This window comes from Ascaphus truei, chromosome 3 (genome assembly GCF_040206685.1).
Source record: "Ascaphus truei isolate aAscTru1 chromosome 3, aAscTru1.hap1, whole genome shotgun sequence".
NCBI classification, from domain to species: Eukaryota; Metazoa; Chordata; class Amphibia; order Anura; family Ascaphidae; genus Ascaphus; species Ascaphus truei.
The window spans coordinates 187,748,135-187,772,850 of NC_134485.1; the positions used below are offsets into that span (position 1 = coordinate 187,748,135).

Consider the following 24,716-nt stretch of genomic DNA (forward strand, 5'->3'; position numbering starts at 1 on the left):
GGATTCAGCTCCATGGTTATATGTACCATGATGCACAGTATATTTGCTCTTCTGACCACAGCTTCTCCCCCCTTTAGACAACACATGTTCGAAAGGCTGATTTTGTATCTTAATATTTCACAGTAAGGCATTTTCTAGTGGTAGCAGACAATCTCTTCTGCTCTATAAGGCCGAGCTCATACACCCCGCTTGCTTGTGAGAGTGCGAGCACTTGCTGCAGTAGCACAAGCGATCTGTTCTCATAGTGTAGGAGGCGATGGGGGGTGGGGGGGAGGGGGTGGCAGGGGCATGGCCATGATGTCACGGAGCTGGTTCGCCATGATTGGCTGAACCACTCAAGTGACGCGGCCGCCGCTTGAAAAGACATATTTTTTGTGTGCCCTAGGAGTAGCCTCAAGGGATCCTGCACACCAAAGCACACAATATAAGCTCAGCCTTATAGGTTTCATTTTCTAAGACGTTAGAAAGGTGCAGTCACATTCAGTATTACTTCATATACATTACAGTATTACTTCATATACATTACAGTATTACTTCATATACTTAAGCTACATTTGTGTTGTGGGTGACTGAAGCAGTTTGTGCATTTCATAGAAAAAACAAATACAAATTATAATTAAAGCAATTAACTTACATAAACAATTAAAGAGTTGGACAGAAAAGCAACAACGGATATTACTATATACCTTTAGCTCTCAAATGGTTTTTCAGATTAGGGAACAAATATCTACACAAACAGTTGAGCAAAACATGCCTATAAAAATACCTATAAAGGAGAACTGTTGATACTAGATAAGTGATGGCATTGTGTACCACAGACTTTGCAATGGCTTTTGTATGGTTCTTCTCTGAAGGGTCCATTTACTGGAACATGATAACTATTATCAATCATTATAGGCTAAAGCTGTTAAATTTCGGGCATTATTCAAACCGCTGTTCTCTGATTGGTTAAAATTCCGGGCATTATTTATTCAGTAATGGCCTGATATTTTTGACACCTTGCCAAGTTTTTATTTCCAGCTAATCTCAGAAAGGGGAGGCATTTGGAAAGGAGGCAGCAGCTAGACAGTGACTCCTCCCCCTGCCTGCCTGCAGAGAGTTCCATGCAGGACATATACAGACCTTTATTGGGCAGGCCCCAGTAGCTTCGTGTGGGTGCTCACATACCGCGATGGCGCCTCTGCTGGCAGGGAAGACAAGAATTTTGTGTGGGCAGCCAATGGCAGGGCAGATCGTGTGCACCAATAGGTGCAGGTATTGTAGACCATCATGGCCGCGCCCACCGCGCATCCCATCGCTCCACAGTGAGTGACGACTGGGGCCGTAGCATTAGAGTTCAAAATGATGCTGTGACCGTGGAGCTTTTCAGCAACTTGTTTAGTTCACTGCTAAAGCTGCTGCCATGAATTGCACAGGTTGTAGGTTCTGATCCTTTTGGGCCTGACACTAGTACCCCCATCATGACAAAGGGCCTTAGGCTTGTTAGTATTTGTAACAGAAATCTTTTTAGGTTTGGGGTGTGAGTCCTTTAAATATACAGCTCAACCCCGTTATAGCGCGATCCGCTATAACGCGATTTGAGCGTGGACCCCGAATATTTAAAAAAAAAAAACACACACTGCACACACTCACAGCAAACTGCACACACTGATAGCCCACTGCATACACTGACAGCATACTGCACACACTACACACACTGACCGCATATTGCACACACTCACAGCACATTGCACACACTCACAGCACATTGCACACACTCACAGTACACTGCACACACTCACAGTACACTGCACACACTCACAGCACCAGCACACACAGCACACTCACAGCACACTGCACACACTCACAGCACACACAGCACACTCTCACAGAGCACACAGCACACTCTCACAGCACGCACACAGCCTCCTCCGCCCATACCACCTACCTTTGGTGTCAGCTGCTGGGGCATCGTGGGCTGCTGGATTGGTGCAAAGCTGGGGGGGGGGGAATTGGTGCAGGGCGGGGGGTGAAATCAGTGGGTGGAGCTGCTGGGGCATCGTGGGGTTGCTGGATCGGTGCGGGCCTGGGGGGGGATCGGTGCGGGGCTTGGGTGGATCGGTGGGGTGGATCGATGTGGAGCTGCTGGGGGAAGTGAGGATGCTAGGGGAATGCTGCGGGAAGTACGGTGGCTGCTTTGGGATGTGTAGGGCTGCCGGCGCCTCACTCCACCTCTTCCCCCTCCTCCCTCCGATCGAGCCCGCGACCCCGGTTATAGTGCGGTCGGATCGGGTGGCCCCCGAGGACCGCGCTATAACGGGGTTGAGCTGTACTTTGCATATTCCATTAGCATATCTCCCAGGTGTCTAAGGTGTGCTCCTTTTTGATCACAGGTGTCTGCCCATGGTATTTGGAGGGAGGGTTGAGGGGATCATGGAGCCACCTCTCCCTTTAGACAAGACGGCATAACGCAAGTCATGTAAAGCTAACGGAAGGCAGTGCTAACGTAACATGGAGTTAAGCCTATTCTAAAGAGATAACGAATGGCCGTTGCTTTTACATATAAGTAGCTTTGTGGATCCGCGTTAAACTCGGGGAAAAAGTTATGGACGTTGATAACATGACATAATGATCCCCGACTTAAGAGAGTTTGTGGATCTGGCTCTGAATGTATTTGTACTTAATGTAGATGTCAGGAAGTATCGCTGTAGCTTGGATTCCTTATTACTCACCAGTTTAAAGTGTGGCTTCATCCGGGCATGATGCATCTCTGAGACTTTCCTCTGGAGCATATCGAGCTTCTTATCCAGCTTCTGAACTATATCATACATTGCCTGTCATGTTTAATGTACAATGTTATCAGCCGACCCCCCACTTGAAATAAAACATGCTGTACAATTGTTACAGTGCTGTTTTCTAGGGACTATAGGAAGAGGCAACTGTCCCAGGACTTGCTTATAAAGTTGGACTGCACATGTAAATGTTGTATGTAATAGAACAGAAACTTAGATATGATTGATATTGCTCAGCCATACTTTACAAATTGTGATGTAAAAGTAACAACCTGCTTTGAAATACTTGGAATTAATATTATGTTTTTTGTCCATCAGAAATGTGTAGTTAAAAGGGGGATTTTCAGTTTGAACTTCTAAGGTGGTTTACAGTGGTGGATTTCCAATTAGGCCCGGGCCCAAGGCAGCAAAATTTTGGGGCGCCAGAATTTGGAGGCGGCATGCGCAATCGTGACGTCATGTTGTCATGGCAATGGGACGGCGCACCGCTGGAAGAGGAGGGCAGCACCCGGTAAGTGCCTATGGGTGCCCTTTTTAAAATCCGCCACTGGTGGTTTACTTTGAAAGTTTGATTCAGTATTTGAACAGGGACATAGTTACATAGTTGATGAGGTTGAAAAAAGACATACGTCCATCAAGTTCAACCTATGCTAATTTTATACGTCAGATACTTGTCCTATATTTATACTTATAGCATATTGATCCGGAGGAAGTCAAACAAAAAACCCCTGTGAAATATCATCTAATGAAAAAAATAAATTCCTTCCATGTAAACGGATGTTTAGCAGTCCTTAGAATGAAAATGTACTAAGAAAATGTTCAGCAACAACAAAAAGATTGAGAGCACCTAGTTATAAGGAAAAGACTCACATATGCCAAAAAGGACCTGCTATATCAAGGTTTTTCAACTGGGCTTCCTAGGAGCCCTTAGGTTCCCTGGGCTTCCCTAAAGCGTTCGTGCAATTTTCAGGTAATTTGAAAATTCTACCAAATACAGAAGAATTTACAATGCATCTGATCTCAGAGGCGCTATTAGAGAGGGTTGAGGTTTCTTACAATGCATCTGATCTCAGACACACTATTAGAGAGGGTTGGGGTTCCTTGCAATGCATCTGATTTCAAGCACGCTATTATCTCTGCATATTTCCAGCATGCCCGACATCAACTATTAAGGGTTAATATCTGCGTTTGCTTAGTGATGTATTTCGTCAGCCCCACCCTCTTGAATGTTAATGACCCAAGAGGACCAAGGACTTTTTGAAACCACAGCTGCATTCAGTCTACATCTGTGTTGCCTTAAAGGCGGACAGTCTTTGGCGCAGCTAAAGGGTGTGAGCCGTTTGCTTTTGTTTCAATCTGAAACTCGCCAGCTTTTATCCCCGGTACCCAATTTTCCAACTCTAACTGTCCATGAAATGTATGTGAATTGTATGTGAAATGACTGTATAACTCTGTTCATTTAATGTAGCCATGTATTGTTATAACTCGGTACTTCCTGGTAAAACCTTTTATAAATAAGAAGGGGTTGGAGTTCCTTACAATGCGTCCGATCTCAGACATGCTGTGAGAATGGCAGCTACAATTTTTTTTTATATAGCTACACAGGTGTAAACAAACTTATGTTTGTTTAATAAGTGAAGAATCGGTTTTAAAAATAATGTAACAAACAACACACAGAACCCCAGCAAGCTCTGTCACTTAAAAATAATGTACCTTAAAGCAGCAGTCCAAGCGGCTTTCCCCCTACCCTACCTCCCCCTCCCCCCCCCCCCCCCCACTTGAATATGTGCATTAATACAGTCCACACAAAGACAAATAATTAGCTAAGTTGCCGATCGATCAGAGAAGATTTGGCTCGGAGGTTCACTAAGTGACTGTCAGTGGAACAGAAGAGGACCGAAGATGCAAAGTTCTGTGGGGAAGATCATGTGACTAGGCAGTCACTAGATACAATTGGTGCACTTCTAGAAAGAGGGTAGGGCTTAAAAAGGGGTGTGCCAGAGCCTGTTTCAGAAGAGTAAGGGGATGTGACTTTGTACATGGTTGCTATAGAAACAAAAAATGCTTGTTATATTATAATACATTAAAAATGTCATGTAATTCAGGTTGTTTTTTAAAAAAATGCTGCAAGTATTTTCTCATAGTACAGAACTGATTTATATATTTTTAAAAACATATGTAGGATATTGCTTGGTTTGGAGCTTTAAGATGGCAAAATATGCTGCAATAGACACTGGCATGAGTGCTGATTTGTAGCTGCATGGGTTAGACAAGGACAGACTAATTATAACTACACCGAACAAGTTTATGAGCAACTAAATTGGAATACAACGTTCTAATGGCCATACTGATCCAGTAGAAGTGTAGATTTATTATAGCAGGTAATCCGGTAGAGGGGTGGGGGGGGGAGGGGTAAACAGAGCACAAAAGCAAAGGAGGGGCTACAATACTGGAACTATGTTAAAATCATTTTAATGAAAAAGTGACACTATGGCATACAAGTAGTGGGTACACTATACACCTCATTGTAATATATTTATTATAGGTTGTGATACCTTTCAATGGAACAACAAGAGTTTTTATGAAGAGTAAACAGATGAAGAAGAGGCCTGCAATCCTTTAAGGTATACAAACCTTTCAATTTAATTTATGAAGCACCATTAAAAGATATCTGAGCAGCTAAATTAAATCTCTCTGTAGAAAAAAACTGTTTGCTGCTTGTGTGTGTGGTCTGTTGCACAGTAAAACTATTTGAAGTTTCCCTGATTGCAGAAAAACAATTAACAATGTAAATTAAAAAAAAAAAAAAAAAAAAAGTGCAACATTTTTTTTTGTTAAACAGAATCTCAAGTGTATAAAAATTGAGAACTGCTTAGCATAAACATACAAATGAGGAGTGTGACCCCATGTATCATTAAGACTCAAATAGAAGCATACACACAATTGACTACCTGACAGTAGTTGAGGACCTCTGTGAGTGTTCTTTGTTGATCTCCCATATAAGAACCTTCAGATGTTATACTTGCCTGTTAAACAAATAGAAAATGAAAGAGTGAGAACGAGCAGTAGTTTCACGTAACAATTAAGAAGACATTGCTTTGTGGTCTCGCCTCGTGGCCCCTCTGGCACTCAAAGGGTTAAGGAGCATTCACTTAAGATTAACACCATTACACTTTTCTATGTGTTCATTTTCAGCTGGGTTCAGAACATAATAGGGGCCTTTTACTCAGATGGCGTTTTAGCATTATCAGCTACATGCTGAGATATGTTTTGTAGTGCCTAGGAAAATGCACTGTGCTTGTATCAAATGTACAAAAACAGTAAATGCAACATTACTTGTATTTCTTGACATATTGCGATGATGAATGTAGTGAGTACAACACATTATTAACTAGGCTGTGTCCTGAATGATGTTTAAAGAACACACACATACATTATGTTTGATTAACTAATTATCCATTATCAATATATACATCCTTCATCAAATCCTTATCTCGCTGCCTCAAATTGTCGGGAAGGTGGCAACAGGTGTTCAAGATTTATAGTGGCTCTTGTGCTGGTAACTTTAACCATACTATGAAAGCTTGAACAATATACCCGAGAAAGGTACTTGCCAACATGCAAATGAGGCCCTGCATGGCAAGGCCTCAATTTATGTAACACACCGAAAACCAATAGCCTTCATTCTTCCGAGCCTGGATGTCCATGGGATTGACAGCGTTCAGGAAGAAGGCATGAAGCCAGAGGGTGGTAAGAATTCCAGGAGATGTAATTCCAACCTAAATCTGGCTACCTATAACTGCCGGACTCTCTCCAGTGAGGCAGCAATGCAAGAACTGGAAGACAAACAGGCACCTATTATATTACAGAGGTTCAGAAAATGGAAGAATCAGTGGAGTAGGCTTCATTGTTAACAAAAGATAGAGAAACAACACAGTGGAGTATGGAATATCGCAAAAAGCAACCAGAATCGTCATTCAGTTGATAGAGAAACAGGCTTTAAATATTTCAAGTGTATGCCCCAACATCAATTCACAGACAAAGTAGAAGATTTCTACCATGAAATCAACCAACTGAACAACAAAGGAAATTGTAACCTCAAGATTGTTATGGGAGATTTCAATGCACAGATTGGTGACCCGCAGAAAGACAAAGCATCAGTTGGTAAGTATGGTTACTGTAGTAGGAATGAACATGGAGACAGACTAGTAGAATTTTCAGAATGTCAAAGTTTCTACATCATGAAGCCAAATAAAAAATGGACGTGGAATGAACCCAACGGAATCAAGAATGCAATTAGCTATATCCTAGCTAACAAGAAACATGTGATTGAAGTCCTTAACCGTTTTGACACAAGGATTCATCACCGATTTGTTCACTGCAAATTACATCTGAATGCAATGATGGAAAGAAGAAAACTGCTTAAAAATAAGATAAAAAACAAACAATATCAATAACAGTAGAGAATTTGAACTAGAACTGAAAAAATAAGAACTTCTGAAAATTGTAGTTGAAAGCACAGAAAAAAACTGTAGGAATCGCGACCAAGAAACATGATAAGAAAATATCTGATGAGACGACAAGAAATAAAGCAATCCCAAGACACAAGAATTGAATTAGCATTGCTCTGCAAGACGATCCGCAAGCATATAACTGAAGTTGTAAGGTTATTTTACTGTGATACTGTATGTTGAAGAAGACTATAGAAGATAACAAAAGCCTAAAGAAGATGAAGCAGTGACTTACAGATGTAGCAAGACTTTATTGTCCATGGCACCACAGACAAACAAGAAAAAAAATGAGGGGGGGAATAATGATCGATGCTTCTAAATGGGACCATCGCATTTAAATGTCCTGCCCAACCCCCTTGATGACGTATATAACCGAATACGGTCCTATAGTATTCCCCCTCATGATGTAGTTATTCATATTCGGTCATCTACATCATGAGTCCTGGACAGGAGCAAACAGCATCTGGGGGAGGCGACAGTCGCTTGATCGCTCTGACTGTTTTTGGGAACGATCGCGGTGCCGAAAACAGTAAGCTTTGCTTCATCTGTATGATTGGGACGAGAACACAGATAACTCAGGGCAAGTCCATCAGAGGAAGAGGGAGAAGAGACCACCAATCTTGTATCATGCGTCCTTCCAGAAGAAGTGGCAAAAGCAATCAAATCCACGAAGAATGAGAAGGTACCTGAGGAAGATGGAATTACAGTATAACTGGAATATTGAAAGAAGCTGAGGAAGTAGATGGATGGGAACCTTTTGAATGAAATCAATAGGAAATTGAAGATGGGATGGAGCATATTTGGAAGAAAAAAGACAATCTTTCATGAGAACCTTCCACTGTGCCTCAAGAAGAAAGTTTTCGACCAGTGTATTCTGTCTGTACTCATGTATTGATGTGAAACTTGGACCCTAAATGCAAAGATAATTCAGAAGATTCCGACAACGCAAAGTAGTATGGAGTATGCTGGGTATTACTCGAAGAGACAGGAAAAAGAATAAATGTTTTTGAAACCAAACAAAAGTCTGTGACATCATCACAAAGATGAAGAAATTAAAATGGCAATGGGCCGGATATATTGAAACCAGAAATTTCCATCAATGACATAGATGGTACTTAATTGGATTCCAAGGGAAATTTAAAAGAACAAGAACACAACCAAAAGTAAGATGGGAGGATGAATTAAAAAAACATGTTAGAACATGAAGAAGAGAGGCTTACAACCGCATTACCTGGAAGATCGCAGGGGGGTCAGCACTTCAACCCAGCATGCAAGCAACTGTGAGTCACAGCGGGGGGGGGGAACAGGGGGTCAGTGGTTCAAGCAGTACACACACACGTATGTGTGTATAGATGTATATATGGTGTGTGTGTGTGTGTGTGTGTGTGTGTGTGTGTGTGTGTGTGTGTGTGTGTGTGTGTGTGTGTGTGTGTGTGTGTGTGTGTGTGTGTGTGTATGTATGTATAGATGTATATATGCTGTGTGTATAGATGTATAAATGTATAATGTATAAGTGTGTGTGTGTGTGTGTGTATGTATACATGTAAATGTGTATATATGTGTGTGCATAGATGTACTGTGTATATACTGTATGATGTGTCTGTATATCCATATATATGTGTATAGATTGAAATATATGATGTGTGTGAGTGTGTCTGTATTGTTGTATATGTGTATACACACACACAATATATACACATACAGTATGAATGGTATGTCTGTGTACTATGTACTATGTATACTGTATATACACATATATATATAACATAGTCTGCAGCACGCACTGCCAGAATAGCTGACTTGGGTGCACCTGAAACTGAATTGGATAGTCAAATTTAAAAAAAAAAAAATTCAGGCACTCACAGAGTTGGAAAAAAAAAAGCTAAATAGTAATTTATTAAAATCAACGTGAAAGCTTGAAAAATAAATAAATAATAAATAATATATATATATAAATATATATATATATATATTTATATACATACATACATATACATACATACATATATACACTACCGACACACTTAATCCGAGCAGGGCTAGTTCCGCAAGCCGGGGGATGCCCCGGCTTGCTAGCCCCACTCCCTCGGCGTGCCGCGCGTCACCGATGCGCGGTCACGCGTCATCGGGTGCCAGCGCCCCCTGCAAGCGCGTCCAGGGCTCCCCGAGGGAGCCCTGGTGTCCCGCGATGTGGGGGACGGCGGCAGGGGGTTCCGGGGGACCCGGCGGACCCGGCAGCGGGAGGGAGAGCGCCCCGATCGGAGGGCGCTCTTCCGCTGCTTCGGCGCGCGCCCGGCACCCTCCGGCGCGCGCCAGGTTACTGCTGCGGCCGAGAACAGGCAAATGCTCGAATAAACTCGGCCGCAGCAGTACATATATATATACACACACACACACACACACACACATGGATACTGAGGACCATCTGTATACACACAATGCATGTATATGCGTATAATGTATATATAATGCATGTGCGTGTATATACATACATATTCACAAACACACACACAGTGTTTATGTAAATGGTGCCTGTAATGTACACTATTATTCTTGCTGGTGTGTTGCAGCAGGACTAACGTGTTATCTGACCTGTTGTAATGCCCCAACGGATGCAATATGGTGTGTTACATCTGCATATATATGGTGCATATATGTTGTGTGTGTCTTTGTATATAATACATGCCTAGTTTGTGTCGTGCATGGTACATGTCTGATATGTGGGCATCTGTGTATGGTGCGTGTATCTGGTGTGCGCCTCGGTGTATGGTGCGTGTACAGTATCTGGTGTGTGCCTGTGTATATGCTGTGTGGGCTGCCTGGTTTTTGGGAGTTTGTTGGGCTTGCCCCCTGCTAAAATGTGCCAGCCAGCCAATGTTAGAATATGCTCAAAAAATGCTCCTCGCCGGACACACAAGTTTATCTAGGATTTTGCATTGCTTTTCAAGGATTTAACCCGATTTCCCCTCAATATGTTGCTTTAGCCCCATAAGTAATAGCAACTATGCACTGCAATGAAAAATACTGAAGCAATACTTAACAGGAATATCTGGCAGAAAGTGGTTACAAAAGCCTTGTGTCGCAGATTTACTAAACAGTGACAATTTTTAGCAAACTTTTGCAGTGCAACATATCAAACAAAACTAAGACTTTATGAAAAGGAGATGACATGTTTGTTTGGAACTACCATAAGCAGATGTTACTTACACAGTCATACTCTGCATCATATTCATACATTACATTGGTACTGTCCTCATATTCTTGGTCCCGAATTCGCGTCTGCAAATACATAAATATAAAACTCATTCTTTTCCTATTGTAATATTTTAAAGCAGTCACCTAACTCCCACCCACTTTCTTAAAGGATGGGAAGCATATGGTTTCTTGAGATGAACCACGTTCACTTCATCTGCAGGGACCTCCTGGTTTCTGAGATACATACCAGTGAAGTTACCAGTACCCCCTGCTGGTTTCTGAAGGGGATTGAAATGTCTGTCCAATAAGAAACCAGAACGGATGACGCAGCAGATTTGAACAGAGACACTGTTAATGGTCTTGGGAACAGGGGGTCCCGACAGCTGAAAACAGTGCGAATCAGCTTCGTAACACCCTCCAGTTCCCATCATGTAAAAAAAAAAACAAGGTGATTGGGGGATTGCCACTTTAAACTTTAGTTTTATAAGGCAATATGGTTTTTTTAAAACTAGGGCAGCTAGACATCATATATGGAAGCTACATTTTTAAGTAGCAGTTCCTTCTCTTCTTTTTTTTTTTGAGCCCTCATTTTTATTGGGTGGTAACCAGGGGTACCCCTGATTCAAATGCCATTGTTCTGGGATCAAGGGACTCCACGGTTCCAGAGATACTTACCATTGAGGTTACCGGGTATAAATCTCCTTCCAGTTGAAACAAAATGGCTGCCAAATCTTGGGATAATAAGAAGCTACAACATAATCGGTCGTGCCTTCCTATTGGATGGCCATTTAAATACTATAAAAAACAGGAACTAATACCTGCAACTTCACCAGTAAGCATCTCAGTGACCTGGAAGGGGGGTGGGGGGAGGGGGGAGGAGAGAGAGACCTGGAGGCTTGCCTGGTTCGCATTCTGTAAAAATGTAGGTTAGGTAGGGTGGATTGCTTAGTTAAGTATGAAAATGCCTTTACACTAAACTATAAGATGATGCTACAATAGCTATTAGTGAGATGAACAGTTACATATTGATCAAAAGTTTGATTTTTTTGATAATCAAAAAGATAATTGTCTTTATTCTTAAATGACTGTTGACTACACAGTCTCTGACACTACAGTATATTTGAATGTAGAAATGTATGAAGTAATAGTAGACCATAATATGTAACCACTAAAATGATGTGTTACTACATATAGTAGTCCCCATGGCCTTGCAGAATGTATTGATTAAACATAGTGGCATTTGTAACAAGGCAAAATCTGTGAAAATCTACGGCAAAGTAACTGCACAGAAATCAATGGGTTTTTTACTTTTATACACCCATGGATTACTTGAGTAGTTAAGGGGTTATATGTATCAAAGTATCTCAGCTGCAAAACTAAAGCATTGCCCCAGAAGTATCAGAGAAAAACATCCTATAGGATACAATGGGATTCAATAATGATAAATATGGTGCAGTTTATTCGCTCTAGATTTGCCCCAGTTTTATAGCTGGGAGACTGATACATTGGCACCTAAATCTTAAGGACCATATATTCAGGTTGTAGTTAGAACTGAAAGGATAGCTACGACTTCGATTTTTGTTGTGTGTTTAATATACGTACATCACTGTTTGCTAAAATGGATGGGGCTCTTCTCCTTTTGCGTGGAAAACCGTACTCCATTTCCTCAGTGCTATTGACATCATTTCGAATGCTCGCATGGTGGCTCATACGAGTAATTCCAGCGCTAGTCAGGGATGATAAATCGTCACCCTCTGAAAAGCAAAATTCAAATAAAATATTTTGGTATGGTTCACTACCCACATTGACTGAATATAAAGTCAGCATAGTATATATCTCTGAGGTAGTAGTCTTATGCTACTGTACATAAAAATAATGACTATAATGTTGATGATAAACATTTTTGTTATTTCTCTTTACATTGATTATAGCCTTGCGTGTCTTTGCTGCTGTGTCATTTCTTAGCAAATTCCGTTTTTTTTAATATAACATTACGATTTCCAATGGGAGCTACAATATAGGAAGATACCGAATATTTCTAATTAAACTTTTGGAAAACTCTATTCTTTCTTTTCTTATAATCACTTTTTTAGAGGGAAAATACGTTGGGTCAACTTCAGCAAAAGCAGTAAAAAGTTCACAAGAGGCTGCACCAAGCTCTAAAAGTTGTTACAATAATCTTTATGTACAAAGATATTTAAAGTAGTATATCCACCATACAACAGGATATTCCATAATAAAGTCTCCTAAAACTTACCATTGCTGTCACAAAATTATTTATCAGTAAATAAAAACAAAAGGTCTACAATATTTTTCAAGTTTTAAAATACATGGCCAAAACAGTTCACCAAAAGAAATGGATAAATATATCATCATCTTCCGTCTTGGTCAACCCAATGCGGCATAAAGGCCTCACCACTGATCTTCCAGGTTGCAAGCCTCTGTTCTCCAACAAATATTCTGATTTCATCTTCCCATCTTACTTTTGGTCGTCGTCTTGGTCTTTTGATAATATCTTGGAATCCACTTCAGTACCGATGTGATAAATATTCATGTGAATGGGCATTGACATTGAACATAACCTATGTACATTCCAGGCATGCAAGTCTGGTACTGAAAAGGTTTCCAGCACTGAAGAGGTTAACATACGGATCTACATCCTGTTACACAAACAAAATGATTTTTGCAGAGATCAGCATTTTGCACACACACGATGGAAGTGATTACCACAAAACCACACAAGCGGACAAACTTTTCTCTCTCCTTTTCTGAATCAAAAATTGATACAGAGAAAATAGGTCAAAGACTATGTATGGCAAAAGCTGAAAACAGAAGAATTAAGGTGGGTTGGCGTATGAGTGATTATGTATGAGTGACGTATGCAGGTCTCAAATATAGAGTATAAATATATATCTTAGGGCGTTGGCTTCTTTGTATTATGTGATATGAGGAAAGGCAACTTTAATGTTCGGAGTATTCCCATCTGACTTATTACCTGTTATTGTTACATCCAATGTCTGATACCAATTGAAGAGGTTTGAAATAATCTTTTCCAACAGCGGTAATTTTTTCCCCCTGCAATTTGTACTGCCCGCTGCCATATTAGTTTCTTCGTCCTTGGGATGACATCACAGACTTGTTTGCTTCATTTTCCTGTCTTTTTGGGTAATGCCCAGTATACATCATCCATACTAAGGCTAGGGCCATGGTACTTTCTCCCGTGCGGAGGCTGAGGGAAAACGGGTGCTTTCCCTGGCCATGCTAAATGGGCCGTTGGGGACGTTCCTGGAGGCGATCCTAGTGACGTCACGGTGCTGGTTCGCCCTCATTGGCCGAACTGCTCACGTGACCTGTCTGTCGCGCTGAGAAATCAGTTTAACTGGTGTCTTGTTCTTTCTAATGTGCTCCATCCCATCTTTATTCTTTCATTGATTTAATTCTAATGGTTCTCATCCATTGTTACTTGCTGGCCAGGGTAGTTATGCTTTTTGACTTCTAGTTCTATTCCATTTATTTGAATCGTTCTGGAGTATACACATTTGCTAAAAATCACTTTGGTCTTGTTGAGATTCATATGGAGTCCCACCATCTTACTTGCTTCGCCGAGTTTATCTGATTTGTTACTAGCGGTCTTCTGAACTTTTGGTAAAATAACAATTTTGTCTGCTAATCGTATTGGGACTCAGGTATTCAGTTGATTAGTTTTTCTACCCAATTCAATGACTGAACAATTAATGTGTTGCTTTAAAAAGATTTGGCGCTGTGGTATCTCCCTGTTGTACACCTTTGCTTATCTTTATGATACTTGTCTTTATGTAATCTAATGGTTGATGTGACATTTTCGTATCAATGTAAGTTTCTTTAACACTGTCGTATTTAATGTATTTAAAATGGCTGAGGTGTATACAGAATCAAATGCTTTTTTCGTAATCTACAAATTGTAAATGGAGTGGTAGATCATATTTATGAATTCGGGAAGTCACTTCTTGTACAACACTGTGTTGTATCCACTACAAAATTCTGTTTTTTCTCAAGGCTGGACAAAGTCAAGGGTATGTTACAACAAAATAGTGAGCATGTATGTACAAATCTTGTGTGTAATTGGAAGTAGACTTACTTGCCTGTTCTTGAGGTCTTCTTTTTCTCCTTGCTTATAAATATCGATAACTATGGCATTGTTAAACTGTTATGGAATTTTCCTGTTCTTCAAGCAGCATGTTAAAGAGTTTTGCAAGGATTTTCTCTACTACTTCCCCAGCTTCTTTCAAGATTTCAATTGTAATTCCATCTTCTCCAAGAGCCTCCCCATTCGTCATAGATCTTTTTGTCTTTGCTAAGTTTTCTGGAAGGACACATGGTATATCATTGTTGGTTTCTTTTTGTTCTTCTTCTACTTTATTATGCCCTGTATTCTCGTAGATTTGTAGACGTTCACAACTCTATTTATAATAAGTTCAGTCTTTTATTGTTGATACATCATCCTGTTTGAGTGCATCTTCAAGATAAGTCGCTGCTTCGTTTTCTTGAGACTTATCTTCGATACTCTACCTTGTTATATGGCAGTTATGTTGTTTTAAGATCTTTAGTTCTAAGCTTGTGTTTGCTAGCGATTCATCCAGTTTTTCATCGCTTTTAACTACAATCTTCAAATCTTTTTCATAATTGTTTTTTAAAGTATCCAAAGCATTTCAAGCAAGCAGAAGCAATTATTTTAGCTCTTATTGAAATTCTCTGCTGTTATTTTTGAGGTTCTTGATATTGTTTCTGTCTTTTTTTACAGTTTTGTTCTTTCCATCTTGTACAGTCCCAAATAGACCATAGTAGACCAAAATGACCATAGAAATCAGCACGGGACTTTAAAAAACAAAATAAAACATTAACTGAGGAAGTAGTTCATAGGCGGCTTGATAAAATTAAAGTAAATAAGGCACCTGGCACCTATGGCATACATCCAAGAGTTCTCAAAGAGTTAAATTCAGGAATAGCAAAACCATTACATTTAATATTCAAGGACTCCATTTCCACTGGCTCAGTACCACAAGATTGGTGTAAAGCAGATGTGCTGCCTATATTTAAAAAGGGAGCTAGATCACAACCGGGGAATTACAGACCAGTGAGCCTGACATCAATAGTGGGGAAGCTACTTGAAGGTTTAATACGGGATAATATTCAGGAATACCTAATGGGAACAAAATTATTAGTAATAGTCAGCATAGATTTATGAAGGATAGATCATGCAAAACTAATCTTATTTGGAGGAAAGTAGGAATTTAGACCAGGGTAATGACGTTGATTTGGTCTACTTAGATTTTGCAAAGGCTTTTTATACAGTTCCACACAAGAGGTTGGCGTACAAAATAAAGCAAATTGGACTCAGTAAAAATATATGCACCTGGATTGAAAACTGGTTGAAGGATAGACAACAGAGGGTTGTCATAAATGGAACTTTTTCAGGTTGTACTAAAGTCGTGAGTGGAGTACCTCAGGTATCGGTACTGGGACCCCTGCTTTTTAACTTGTTTATTAATGACCTTGAGGTTGGCATCGAGAGCAAAGTCTCCATCTTTGCTGATGACACTAAACTGTGTAAGGTAGCAGAATCAGAGCAGGATATAATTTCTCTCCTGAAGGACTTGGAGAGACTTGAAACTTGAGCAGGTAAATGGCAGATGAGGTTTAATACAGATAAATGTAAGGTTATGCATTTGGAAAACAAGAATAAACAGGCGACTTACAAATGAAATGGGGATAAATTAGGGGAATTATTGATGGAGAATGATTTAGGAGTGCTGGTAGACAGCAGGCTCAGCACTAGTGCCCAAAGTAATGCAGTAGCTGCAAATGCAAACAAGATCTTATCTTGCATTAAACGGACAATGGATGGAAGGGAAGTACACATAATTATGCCCCTTTATAAAGCATTAGTAAGATCACACCTTGAATATGGAGTACAATTTTGGGCACCATTTCTTAGAAAAGACATTCTGGAACTAGAGAGAGTGCAGAGAAGAGCCACCAAATTAATAAATGGGATGGACAATCTAACTTATGAGGAAAGGCTAGCTAAATTAGATTTATTTACATTAGAAAAGAGGCGTCTAAGAGGGGATATGATAACTATATACAAATATATTTCGGGAATAGTACAAGGAGCTTTCAAATTAACTATTTATCCCAAGGACAGTACAAAGGACTCAGGGTCATCCCTTAAGATTGGAGGAAATGAGAAAAAGGAATGGGTTCTTTACAGTAAGGGCAATTAAAAAGTGGAATTCATTACCCATGGAGACTGTGATGGCAGAGACACTAGATTTGTTTTACAAAAAAAACCTGGACATCTATTTAGAAAGGAAAGGTATACAGGGGTATACCAAATAATTAAACATGAGAAGGATGTTGATCCAGGGAGTAATCTGATTGCCAATTCTTGGAGTCGGGAAGGAATTCATTTTTCCCCTCATGAGATATCATTGGATGCTATTTCACTGGGTTTTTTTGTTTGCCTTCCTCTAGATCAATATATTGTAAGTGTCATGGAACAGAAATACCCATTTCTGCCTTCTCTGTTTAACCACCCACCCACCCCTTTCCTTGGCAGTTCTGCCTGCTAGCTGTATTTGGATGTTACTTTCCTTGCAGTTTCACTCCCAGTGCAGATGGAATGGATACATTATGTTGCCTTTTTTCCTTCCAGTCTGTCACACCCCTGCTTGCCCTGGCAACATCTCCAGTCCTCCAAGTTAATTGGCTTTCCCATTCCCCCCTGCCCTGTTGACAGTTAGTTTGGCCTGACTCCTATCCCTGTGTCACAAGAAGTACCCACTGTCTTTACTTCCTGACATTGGCAGAGTGAGTACATTCATGTTACACCCCTATGGCAAGGCCAATTCTTTTCACCTGCCCTTAACTACAACGCATCCACCGAGATACACCTTTCCAACACAAACATCTTATCCACAAGTGCCTGTTTTTATTGCTGCTTTCCTAAATAAAGTGAAGAAAATATACAGGACTTGTTGTGCTTTGGAAAGAGGGCTGAGTTGAAGCTAGCTGGGATCATTCATACCCTAAACATGACCCTGAATCTAGAATAGTGAAAAGAAGACCGTGTGTCTTGGGGATAGACACAGGAACTGCTACTCACAACCCTTATGCTATACAGAATAGTCTCTGCACCCCAGGACAAGCAAGCAGCTATACACTGCCATACAAAAAATACACTAGATGGCGCTCTAACACTATATCAACCTCTACACAGTGCAAGTGAACATATAGTGACAAATAATTCAAAAATGACGTGCCGTGCAAAAAGGTGGTAAATAAAACACTCAAACCCTTGGAGGACTGTTTCAAGGTCCAAACAGAAGCATAAAAGGAAAAACCAGGGAGCGAAATTACCTAGAAAAAAATATATAAAACTACCATAGTGCAGTTATGTTAAAACAAAACACAGTAGTATCAAAACTCTTAAAATTAGCAAATGAGACACACTAGACAATGTCAGTAAATGCCCAACAGAAAATATCCAGATAGCAAAAATTGCAAAAAAATAGGAGCAAAAATAGGAGGTAGTGTGAATATCAAAAGAAAAACAGAGCAAAAATACCAAAGCGATTTATCCAACACTGGTAAAAATGAAGGCTTACAGGATTCCAAATTGGTCACAGCATGGGTATATGGGTACAGATGGTAGCCGAGTCGCGTTCTCGGGATCCCGTCACACCGCCGCTGCGTCCGCTGGTCTCCGTCCTGCACCTCTGCTTGGGAGCCGCTACGTCACTTCCGGTTCCTCTGCCGATCGAAGTGGACGTCACAGGACCTCCAGGCAGACTTTCTCCCTCCAGATAGCACACTGAGGGACACGCTCTACGCGTTTCGCCGTTCTTAGTGACGGCTTCGTCAGGACTCCTGTCACTAAGAATGGCGAGAGAGAGATCCGGAAGGCCAAGGTCCAAGCTATGGTCGAGGGATGAAAGAAGCTGCAAGGTCTAGAGGGAGCCGAGATCAAGAGCCAGATAGGAACGTCCGCCAAGCCGGGTCGCAACCTGAATACATGAAGACAAAGCGAGAGCCAGAATAGACGTCTGTAGCAGAGACTATGTCGAGCGATATGAGAGAGGTAGGACAGGGATTAAGTACCGTGGCTGACCAATTGGAAGCGGAGGCAGGCCTGGAGGAGCCCTAGGAGCTGTCCAGGATTGGTCCTCATAATAGGCCGCCAGGAGGTAAGGTTTAGGGTTAACTAGTAACCAGCATGTGGGCGGGGGGCGTGGTTTCACTACAAGAGCTGTGAATAAATTAGCTGGTGACGCCATGCGCTCCGTAACGGGAGGGGATGCGTGCCCAGGGGCAATGGCAGGCGCCCAAGCATCAGCCGCACGCGGAGCGGCGGCAGCCCGATGGAGAGGACGGGGAAGCCCCTTCACCACGGGGGCAGGGAGGGAGCGAGGAGGACGGAGCCGCACGGCAGCGGGAGAGGAAAGAGTCCTCATACAATTACTCAGATTAAGTCATGTCATAGACGTTACGTAACGCTGTCACAGGCATATTTCACCTGACAAGAACTAACACAGAAGACAGCGCGCGGGAACGCGACCTGCAAAAGGCGATTGACCTGGAACGTGATGGCATTGTGCAGACTGCCATCACGGACGCCCAAAGCGAGAGAAAAGAGCTCCTTCTGGAGACCGCATCTCAGCGCTCCAGCACATCCAGACACTCGTCAAGGTCAGCAAGAACAGCACAATCTCACGTGTCTAGTGCAAGCGCAAACGCCACCATGGCGCGAGCCACCGCAGAGGCCGCACGTGCTAGGGCCGCATACGCTCAGAAAGAGGCAGCCATGAAACTAGAAAGGGCCCGCATAGAAGAGGAGCAGACAGCCGCTGCCACCGCTGCTTGGAAAAAGACAGAGGTGGATGTTAACCTAGAGGCCCTAAATCAAAAAAGGGAAGCTGCTGCCACCATAGCCCAAGCCGAAGTCTTAGAAGCAGCCGCGCAAAAGGATGGCGGGGAACAACCGTACAGACGGATAGCCTCAGAGGATCCAGCCCAACGCACTGAAGACTACGTAAGTAGCCTCTTCAGCGTAAACACCAGCGCACCATCTCAACACGACGGGAGTGACTTCACAGACACCGAAGACTTGCTAAGTTCACGTGGAGAAGACGTCGTTCCTTTAAGGGTACACGCTACCTGGGATAGCCACAGCCGCAACAGTGACCCACATGCCAGCGCGCACACGGATGCACTACAACAGGCTCGCAATCCAGGTACACCCACACGGGAAAACACAGCCCCTCACACTGACCAGCAGTCATCACGCGTCCACGCCAAGGAAGAGGCGACCGCAAGGACCCTCCCAGCAACTACCTCAGAACGCGACCAACACGCCGATGCCTCAGGCCTGACAGACATGGCCAAGTACATGATCCGGCGTGACATGGTGCAAACAGAACTTACCAACGTTGACGACCGTACTGAGAAGTACCGAATGTGGAAGTTAACGTTCAAGGACGCAATCAAGAGCCTGGACTTCTCAGCATGGGAAGAGCTCAACCTGCTATCCAAATGGCTGGGGAAAGAATCCAAGGAGCACGCGAAGAGACTCGGGACGGCAACGCGAACCACCCCCAAGTAGGTCTCGACCTAGTATGGGAAAGGCTAGAAGAGTGCTACGGTAGCCCCGAAGCAGTCGAAGATTCGCTCTTCAAGAGAGTCAACAGCTTTCCCAGAATCACATCTAAAGACTACTCGAAGTTAAGAGAGCTCGGGGACCTGCTGCAAGAGCTGGAGTTTGCAAGGAAAGACCATTCCTTAACAGGTCTCAACGTCCTAGACTCAGCTCGCGGAGTTAGACCCATCTTGGAGAAGCTACCCTACAACCTACAAGAAAGATGGATTTCACAAGGCTCCAAATACAAAGGGGAGCCTTTCCTCCATTCTCATTCTTCTTGAGCTTCATCCGCGAAGCGGCAAGGACAAGGAACGATCCCAGTTTCATCTTGGGTGCACAGACCACACACAGTGCAAGCGACCTGAGGAATGAGAGACCAGTTTCGAGATACGGTAACACTCGAACACCCATCTTGGTCCACAGGACGGATGTGTCCCCCACGACCCAAACTACTCTCAACCAGTCGGTCGCCGGAGACGAGAAACCAAGACATTCCATACACAAGAAGCAACACCCACTTAACAGATGCTTTGGGTTCAGGATGAAGTCCCTAGAGGAACTCAAGAAGTTACTCGGAGAATTCGGAGTTTGCTTCAGGTGCTGCGATTCCACAACTCACCTAGCCAGACTGTAAAGAAGACATCAAATGTGTAGTGTGCAAAAGTGACAAGCATGTAACATCTCTACATCCAGAGGCGCTGACACTCCACCAAAACAACAAACCATCCTCCATAGCGGAGCATGGTGGGGAGGAAGGAGAGCCAACATCTGTCACGTCTCAGTGCACCGAGGTTTGCGGAAAAAGAAGTAACAAAATATCCTGCTCCAAAATATGCCTTGTCACAGTGCACCCCGAGGGACAACCTGAGAGGGCTATCCGGATGTATGCAATCCTCGACCATCAAAGTAAGAGATCATTGGCAAAGACAGAATTCTTCAACTTATTCAACTCACAAGACAATGCCTCACCTTACACCCTCAGAACCTGTGCAGGGTCAACTGAGACAACAGGGAGAAGAGCAAGCGGCTACGTCATACGTTCAGTGGATAACAGAGTGAAGATAGCTCTCCCCACCCTCATCGAGTGCAACTACATGGCTGCAAACAGGGACGAGATTCCCACACCAGACGTGGTACGCCATCACCCACACCTCAGAGGAATAGCCAACTACATCCCGCCGGTAGAACAAGGCGCCAAGATCTTGCTGCTGCTCGGTAGGGACATCTTGAGGGTGCACAAAGTCCGTAAACAGCGTAACGGACCCCACAACGCACCATTCGCCCAAAGACTTGACCTAGGATGGGTGATAGTGGGCAACATGTGTACTATAAAGAACACGAACCAGACTATGTCAACGCCCACAGAACAGTGATAACAGAATGTGAACACACATCTCTCTCCCAACCGTGTCTTGGCCATCTCCAAGTGACAGGAAGGCCAAGTGAAGAGAAGAGACAAGGTCATACTCCCGAGACCAACAAAAACATCTTAGCATCAGAGGGATGTGACAATGGCCTAGGATGCTTAGTAGTCCAGACAACTAAGGATGACAAGGCGATTCCACCGAAGGAAGAAAGTAACCTCCTGAAGGTGACCAACAAAGGGATCTCCCAAAAGAAAATAAACGATCGGATGGTCCTCCTGCAAGCAATGGCACAGCTAAGACGTACAGCCATTCCTCTCCACAGAATACCAAGTGGCAAAGCAGCCAGCCGCCAAAATATTGCACCCTGCAGGTGAAGCCACAGGGGCAAAACGACTGTCCTCTCACACGTCTAAAAAGAGACAGTCGCAGAGACATTTCATAAAGGGATTTACAAGGGCAAAAGAGACTGTTCTTCGTCATGTCCAGGGAGAAAATAACCTCCTGACGGCAGTTAACAAAGAAACTCAAAAGCGTTTCACCAAAATACGTGGAGATGTTCTCGTGCAAGAGGAATGCACCGATGACTTACGGTGCACAGCGTTCCAGACAACAAGGGACGACAACAAGCAAACACCATCGAGGAAAGATAGAGGATTCCCGAGGTTAACAGTCAAGGAGCTCTTCAAAGACGGACCGGGCAGTTGGGTGACTCCGCTACCATTCCGTTCACCAAAAAGACGCCTCCCGAACAATAGAGAACATGCCATCTCTAGGCTCACTTCGCTCCGCCACAACCCACAAAGGGAGCCGGAGACCAAGAATCAAATTGTGGTCTTCACGCGGAAGAGATTCCTTAGCGGACACGCAGAGCCAGCGCCTTCACTGAAGAAAGGTAAAAAAATGCCGGCACCTCCCATCATCCGGTGTCCACCACAGTCAGAAACCCAGCCAGATCTGGGTAACGTTCAGCTCCAATGCTCAGCACCAGGAAGCCTCTCCAAACGGCACCCTACTCACTGGATCAGACTTGACAACCAGTCTTCCAGGAGCGTCGATCCGCTTCTGCAAGGAGCCAAAGGCCATCTCCTTCCGCCAAACGCCAGGTGATAGGGTGACAGACTACCACGACTGGCATATCCACAAGGTGATGCACTATGTAGAGAAAACTACAGAGAAAAAAAGGACTGTTCTCTCACAAAGTTGAAGGAAAACAGTGCAAGAGACCTTTACACCAAGACATTGTGGTGCAACCAGCTAACCTGGAGCTGTGCATCCACCTGGCCTCCCTTATCAGAAGGTATTGGCCAAAGGACTTTGATGCCAGTGGTACCGGCCGGTATCACCTCGCTATGTGGACATGGACCTTTGCATTGTTATGTTATGTTTGCATTGCACATATGTTCCACATATTCTGTTATATAGTGGTATCTCCAGATACCAGACGGGGAGTGTCATGGAACAGAAATACCCATTTCTGCCTTCTCTGTTTCACCCCCCCCCCTTTCCTTGGCAGTTCTGCCTGCTTGCTGTATTTGGATGTTACTTTCCTTGCAGTTTCACTCCCAGTGCAGATGGAATGGATACATTATGTTGCCTTTTTTCTTTCCAGTCTGTCACACCCCTGGTTGTCCTGGCAACATCTACAGTCCTCCAAATTAATGGGCTTTCCCATTCCCCCCTGTCCCCGCTGACAGTTAGTTTGGCCTGACCCCTATCCCTTTGTCACAAGCAGTACCCACTGTCTTTACTTCCTGACATTGGCAGAGTGAGTACATTCATGTTACACCCCTATGGCAAGGCCAATTCTTTTCACCTGCCCTTAACTACAAAGCATCCACAGAGATACACCTTCCCAACACAAACATCTTATCCACAAGTGCCTGTTTTTATTGCTGCTTTCCTAAATAAAGTGAAGAAAATATACAGGACTTGTTGTGCTTTGGAAAGAGGGCTGAGTTGAAGCTAGCTGGGTTCATTCATACCCTAGACATGACCCTGGATCCAGAATAGTAAGTATAGATATAGGATAAAGTATCTGTTGTCTAAATTTATAGGTTGAACTTGATGGACGCATGTCTTTTTTCAACCTCACCTACTATGTAACTATGTATACCATAACCATATAAGTTCCAGTGTCCAGATGTTTAGTTCCCCAGAAACAAACCGTCGAGACACTGGAACTTATATCGGTGCAATGTAATACATTTTATTTGTATTTAAAGATCATGTGCTGGTTTCTATAGTCACATTTGGTACTGTACATGTATAGTGACTATATATGTATGTATCATTTTTTTAACTTTTGGCGGCACTGAACTTTGGGCAGAGCTCCATTATAACTTCTTAATCTTTCAAATGCATGTATGTTCTGAACAGAGAATCAGATTTTCAAAATAACAGCATTGGCAAGGGTATGAAGAGATGCCTTAAGTGCAAATAAATATTAAAATGCATTAAAAAAATGATTTCTTACAGCTTGCTGGGTATGTGTGTCTTTATTAACTTTGCCCAGCTGGTCTCAGCAGTTTTGGAGGTTAGTGGCTCCTCCCTCCAAGGGTTTAAGCTCACCCCTCTCCACTTTCCAAGTAAGCAGTTCTTTCATGCAGCTGATTGGGACAGATCCAATGCAGATCATTCTTCCTCTAACTATAGAGGTAAATAAGAATTTTAATCAGTCAGTGTTAGGACCTGCAATATTTGGTCATGCCTTGAAGTGGCATGCAGGGTTAAAATGCTTTGGCCAAAGGGTTTAACTAAAATACCCTTTTTTCCCAAGAGATATATAGGTATCTCACTGTGTATTTTGTCATATTGGATGTAGCTTTGGGTTTCTCTGTTTTCTGTTGTATATATTTAGCCACGCCCAGTAGCACTCCAATTGACACTTATATACATATACAGCAGGGTGTGTGTGTGTGTGTGTGTGTGTGTGTGTGTGTGTGTGTGTGTGTGTGTGTGTGTGTGTGTGTGTGTGTGTGTGTGTGTTACCCATTTCTGAGGGCAATCAGTGCAAATGTCCTCCTTTTATTTATTTAGATGCCTTCATTTTAAAAGTATGTCAATAAAATTATAATTTTTAAACAATTAATCACAACATCACTGTAGTGCGCCATCAAGGGATTTATTTCCTCTTCAGTACACCTGCGTACTTTTTTGCTGCTCCAATCACCTCCCAGGCAGCACACAGTGTGTCTAT

The 24,716-nt window shown here is 42.7% G+C and overlaps 1 protein-coding gene across 5 annotated transcripts in view; it reads right to left on the reverse strand.

Moving 5' to 3' along the window:
- BEND2 (BEN domain containing 2) overlaps positions 1–24,716 on the reverse strand; it is an 86,959-nt gene that overhangs the window by 24,526 nt on the left and 37,717 nt on the right. For 4 of the 5 annotated variants that reach the window (XM_075589800.1, XM_075589798.1, XM_075589799.1 and 1 more), the window contains exons 3-6: positions 12,080–12,231; positions 10,490–10,561; positions 5,723–5,797; positions 2,712–2,813 (exon numbers count right to left, since the gene is read on the reverse strand). In XM_075589800.1, coding sequence (XP_075445915.1) covers positions 2,712–2,813; positions 5,723–5,797; positions 10,490–10,561; positions 12,080–12,231 — 401 coding nt within the window. The remainder of the gene's footprint in view (positions 1–2,711; positions 2,814–5,722; positions 5,798–10,489; positions 10,562–12,079; positions 12,232–24,716) is intronic. The other variant, XM_075589802.1, reaches the window with a different exon arrangement.